Here is a 6,115-nt window from a genome sequence, read left to right on the forward strand (position 1 = left end):
TCTTATAACGTCTGCCCCTTTTATCCCCCCCAATATATTCAAACAAAACATAAATTACAAAACAATACAAATAAAAATAAAAACATCAACTCAAACAACAATTCATATAGCTTCGCATTTTACTTTTCATATACCTTCAGAAAACTAGTTTTTATCTGTTTCTTAAATACATACATAGACCTGGTATTTTTAAGATCATCCTCCAGACCATTCCACAATCTTATACCCTGGATTAAACTATACCCTGGATTAAACTATTCCCTGGATTAAAGTACATCTTTCTCTCAAGCAAGTGCGAAAATACGGCTTCACAAACATTTCCATCCCCTTAAGATAATAACAACTGTCTCTCTTAGCAAAGTTTACCTGAATGTTGGAAGGTAATANTTCTGCAAAACAAAAATTGGATTTGTAATTGTTTTACATGCTTTAACCCAGACTTCAATACAGTAAATCAAGTGTGGAACAATTATTACATTATGTAACATAAACAAAGCTTTGCCATTAAATTAGTCCATTTATATGATACTGTAATTGTAAAAGTAAAAAAATAACAATCATTCCCATTGTCTGCATATTTTAGGGCTGTAGTGGACACATCAGAGTGTGGAGAGCTGTCCCAGTGCTCTGTGCTGAGCTCATACAGAGAAAAGCAAGAATACGCGACGTTGGGAAATGCCGAGATGCTCAACTACTCTGTGAACATATACGATGAAGGGAACACGCTCTGCATCGTTACCAGTGGAGGTGAGTTCTCCTCGAACTGCACATCTAAGGCCCTCTGATTTTATTTATTTATTTTTTTGTTTTATAAAAAGGAACACTTCACCGAATTCGCTCATTTGGACGAGTTTCTAAGTTATTTTGGCCGCTGCCGCTCCATGTACCTGCTGTTATCTGGTTATGAAAATACGAAAGCTGAGCTCAAAGTTTTGTTAATAAATGTTTCTTTTTCTATAAATTGAAACTTGTGTGACATTTATCACTGTGTCATTTTTATCATGTTAATGGAGGAAGAAAAAAAGCAACATCGACTTCAAGAATCGGCCAAAAAAAATCTGCAGCAGGTATCGGGCATCGGTTAGACTGATGTCAAAATAATCAGTATCAATACTGGCCTTYAAAAAAACCTTTATCGGACAGGGCTATTCAACTGGCGGCCCACGGGCCACATCTGACCCATGAGTGACYGAAGTTAAGCCCGGAAATCAGTTYGTTCATCTCTTAAGCCCAAACCCCTGGTTTCTACTTTAATTCCTTTAAGTTCTTTTAGTTAAACTCAGACATGTGTGGAGTCAACAGAAACTTCACAATCTTGGGTAGAAGCTGGTTAAAAAAAAACATTTCTATGCAAACTCAAGACAGTTTATGAAAGTGAAAATAAAATTAGTTTAAAAAATTTGGCAAGACAGCAATGTCAAAATAGTGTTAAACAAGAGGCATAATTAGGGCTGCACAATATGTCTTAAATTTATGGTTATCGCTATAACAGCCAGTGCAATATACATATCGCAAAAAAATGTATAAATTGCAATAAATTGAAGAAATTTATAGTTATTATAGATTAGTACTGATGTTAGAAACAACACCAGAGTATTAGGGTTTCCTTTTTTATAATACTTTTATAATTTTTGCTCTATTATGTGTTAATTGAAATAGAGTAGCTACATGTCCGAATCATAAACAACACATAAGTGAACCATTTTAAAAACATTAGGTTGAGGTCTTTGTATGAATGCCTGTGATTCAGCCGTAGGTCAGTAGGGGGCGAACTCAGGCATTGAAGAATCGTGTATAAAAACATGCACTTCCTGACTTTGAGTCAGTGTGGTTTTGCTTGTCAGCCCGGTGACAATAAACCTCACTCAGATCCAGGATTCTGGTGTTGTATGACTTTATTCCTTTCACAAATCAATTTATTTAACAATTGTGTTTTCATCTGACTTCAGTCGATATTGAACACGTATTTTCTTACAAAATGATTGGCTCTAATGTTTGCATTTATGTGGTTTGTCAGTAGGGATGCACCAATATGAAAATTTCAGCCGATATCGATATCCGATATAATTACTGTTGTTATGGCTGATAACTGATATTTACCAATATTACACAAACACACAAATTATATTATACATATACACACAAACACACTTGGGTCTTTTTTTTTTTTTGATACCGTAAATAAACAACCAGACCTCTGACATGGCTCCCTACTTCAGTTATTCCTGGCTGCGCAGCATCAATATCACTGTCATGATCAAACAGATGCTGCTCAACCAAACATCTACCCTTCCAAAACACAAACACAAAGATAAATGTGGTAAATAAATATCGGCCCAGTTTTACATATTGGACCGATAGGATATTCTAAAAAATGACCAATATCGGCTGATACAGATATTAATGCCGATATATCGTGCATCCCTATTTGTCAGCATCAGTCTGATAAATCAAATGGGCCAGAGAAAAAACATCAAATCATAATCACTCCATCATGTTGTAATGGAAATTATGTATTAGTTGTTTTTTTGCTTTGAACCCAGCAGAAAAACATCAACACTGCATAAATATTTTTTGATTTATTGTATATTGTCATCGCAATATTAAACACCGTTATCRCACATCMCAGGTTTTCTTGATATTGTGCAGCCCTAGGCATATAGCGTTATTTTTTTTACAAAGGGTTCTGTATGTTGTATTCATGATTAAATGCAGCAAGATAAACTATTTCAAAGGTAACAGATCTTTGTAATACTTGGTTTATTTATATAATGACTTTAATTGCTGGATGTTTGGCCCCTGAGCTGTTGACCTGCAGTAACTGTGGCCCCCGGAGTGATTTAGTTGAAYAGCCCTGTCACACGATGTTTGGACACTCCAGTGCAATGTGCTTTTTTCAAAAGGGGCTCACGGGACTCACGTGGCGAGCATCGCAGCGGGGTACTTCCCAGAGGAGCCAGAACGTAACGGCGTGGCTCCTGGCGCTCAGATTCTGGCCCTGAAGATCGGAGACACTCGCCTCAGCACCATGGAAACGGGCACGGGACTTATCCGCGCGGTAAATACGTCAACAAACAAACCATCAAAATTTAAAATTTTTAAATAAAAAAAATATATATATCTTTGTGTCTCCCTCTGCTTCTGGAAGATGATTGAAGTCATCAACTACAAGTGTGACCTGGTTAATTATAGCTAYGGGGAAGCCACTCACTGGCCTAATTCAGGGTGAGCGCTGGAAAACCAGGTCTTTGAATTTTTTATGGTTTCTCGTTTCATTTTACTGCTTACAGATTGTCGTTGGTGCTCGTGTGTGTGTGTGTGTGGGTGGGTGTGGGGGGTGCGTGTTTCTTTCAGGAGGATCTGCGAGGTGATCACGGAGGCCGTGCAGAAGCACAACGTGATTTTTGTGTCGAGCGCGGGAAACAACGGCCCCTGCCTTTCCACCGTCGGCTGCCCGGGAGGAACCACCAGCAGCGTCATCGGTAAACCCGTCCCACTGCCGCGTATCTGTTCAACTAAACAAAAAAAAAACAAACTGCGATTCTAAAACTGCCGGGGCGTTGTGTAAAAAAAAAATCTCATGATCCGTATTTTATTTTGAAAGGAACATAATAAACAGATGTTTTATGGCAGCGACAGATCTCAAGATTTATTACCGGAGTCATGTTTTCAGCAYCTATGGCGTCTTTGTAGATGTGGAGGGCTCATGCAAGGGGCTTTAATGCACCCCCATACCATCAGAGAGGCAAGCTTTTTAACTGAGTGCTATTAAAAGGCTCCCTCTCCTTTTTAACTATGGAGGACGTGGTGTCGGGTTGCCTCGAACCATTTTAAACAAGCTTGGGTTCACGGATGGCTTTCTCTTTGCATGATAGAGCTTTAACCAGGCGGGAATGACGAACTGCGTTTACTGTCAATGATTTGTGGAAATGTTCCTCAGTGATCACGACCATCCAGTGTTGACTCTCAGCTCTTGAGCTCAGAGATTTCCACAGATTCTAAAAATCGTTTGATAGAAACATCAGCTGTGTTGATGATGAAATATTCAGTTGTAGAAGTCAGAAGATCACACGATCAAAGGGTGTTACGTTTCACAGGTCATTGAAATAATTTTCATTTTAAAAAAATGGCGGAGATGCAGGAAGTAGGTCAGTTATGGTAGCTTTGTTTTGACAACCTTATGTCGGGTAAATTATATATAAGACTGCTTATAGATTTATCTCTTGGGAAAATACATATTTGCCACAACACTGCCATTTTTCTCAGCTTTAATTTAAGCCATATTTTATAGAAATGAGATAAGAAATAAGAAATACAAATATTTTTGTGACCGATGCTTATCCCTCATTGGAACTGTGTTGTTTTGTTGACCTGAGTCAGTGAATAGTAACGGCGCCTGTGGAGGCGTGTCACTAGCTATAGCGGCTAATAGGCAACGTCCAATCCAGTAATACAGATCAATGAGTTATTTATCAATGGGCGATATTGGCAAAAAAAATTATCATGTTTAATTGTGGTGTTCAGCCGATAACGATTAATAAGATGATTAATCCTCTGGGGTCCTAATTTAAATAGCTCTAGCTGGAAAAATACGCTCTCTCTAAGAATCTAATTCAATTTGTGTCAGAAGTACAGGTTTTTAAATTGTGTCGACTGCAAGTAAAACCAGACCTATGATAAATAATTTATGGCACTTTTTTATGTTTGTTGGATTTCAAGCAGCAAAAATCGGACGAATTCATGGGGGGCGAAAAGCGCCTGCATTCTCCTTCTGGTGTCACACCCACCCCGCCGAACTAACGTACAAACACCGACCTCCTTTCAGACCCATGCCTAAAATTATTTGACAAGCGCCAAAAAAAAATCTACAGGAAAAAGACGTGAAATTTGAATGAAGTTTGGCAGCAACGAGATTTAAGAAATTTATATTATTTAGCATGTTTGGATTTTATAGTCAGGGTGTAGTTTATTTATTAGTTTTAGTGTTTGGATCAAAACAACGAGGCGTTTTTTTGAATGTGGAGCTGTGGACAGATGGACCTATCAGAAATAAAAAGCTCAAAGGCAGAGATGATGAAAAATACAAAACCGTCTGAGACAAACGGAGGACTTTGACAAGGAAGTATGTGATTCATTATTTGGTTTAAAAAAAGGAAAAGGAAAGAAGAGGAGTGCCAATTGGACTTAATCAGTAACATTTTTTCTGAGGATTAATTGCACAAAATACGACCTCTGCCCATCTTTGCTTCTGAGAAACTCAGACTCACTAACTGATCTTTTTACTCATTTTTAACAGTCGCAGGTTTTTGGGTTTAGTGTAATATTTTATTCTCACTGTGAGGAAGCTAGTTCCTTTAAAAATGTGATATTTTAGGAGCTATTTTTGATTGATGTGCAAATAATTACAATAAAAGCACAACTTCAGCTGGTATGTATGAATTCTCCCCGTAGGTGTCGGAGCGTACGTGACCCCAGACATGATGGTGGCCGAGTACTCCCTGAGGGAGAAGCTGCCCCCTAACCAGTACACGTGGTCGTCCAGGGGCCCGAGCACCGACGGGGCCCTGGGGGTCAGCATCAGCGCCCCCGGCGGCGCCATCGCCTCCGTGCCCAACTGGACCCTCCGCGGCACCCAGCTGATGAACGGGACGTCCATGTCGTCTCCCAAYGCCTGCGGGGGCATCGCGCTCGTCCTCTCAGGTTTGTGATTCAACAATTCGGGGAACGCGAACACACAGTTGACGCTAACAAGAAAACTTTTTGTGATTTATTAAAAAAAAAAAAGGTCTGAAGCAKAACGGGATCCGTCCCTCTGCTCCTGCTGTAAGGAGAGCGCTGGAAAACACGGCTCTGAAGGTCGACGACATCGAGGTGTTCGCACAGGGTCACGGGATAATCCAGGTACCTCATCTGCTGTGAAAGATTTATTTATTTTTCTGGTTTTAAATGTAGTCATGACCGAAAGTGTTGGCAGAAAAAAATGGCACCAAAGACAAAATTGTTGGCATTTTTTCTAAATTTTGGGTAAATAACCTTGATTTTTGTATTGTATAAATCAGAGATTCTTAAAGGGATCCATGATTAGTTGTAACATTAGACTTTATTTGATAAACAT

The 6,115-nt window shown here is 39.1% G+C and overlaps 1 protein-coding gene across 1 annotated transcript in view; it reads left to right on the forward strand.

Annotated features, from left to right (window-relative positions):
• The window catches only part of tpp2 (tripeptidyl peptidase 2), a gene marked incomplete in the record, with an annotated part of 27,056 nt that overhangs the window by 2,509 nt on the left and 18,432 nt on the right, over positions 1-6,115 (forward strand). Inside the window, 6 exon segments of the mRNA XM_014003043.1 lie at positions 584-747; positions 2,904-3,058; positions 3,149-3,225; positions 3,355-3,482; positions 5,452-5,700; positions 5,786-5,901. Of these exon segments, the coding sequence (XP_013858497.1) occupies positions 584-747; positions 2,904-3,058; positions 3,149-3,225; positions 3,355-3,482; positions 5,452-5,700; positions 5,786-5,901 (889 nt within the window).

Source organism: Austrofundulus limnaeus, unplaced genomic scaffold (genome assembly GCF_001266775.1).
Source record: "Austrofundulus limnaeus strain Quisiro unplaced genomic scaffold, Austrofundulus_limnaeus-1.0 Scaffold16, whole genome shotgun sequence".
NCBI lineage: Eukaryota > Metazoa > Chordata > Actinopteri > Cyprinodontiformes > Rivulidae > Austrofundulus > Austrofundulus limnaeus.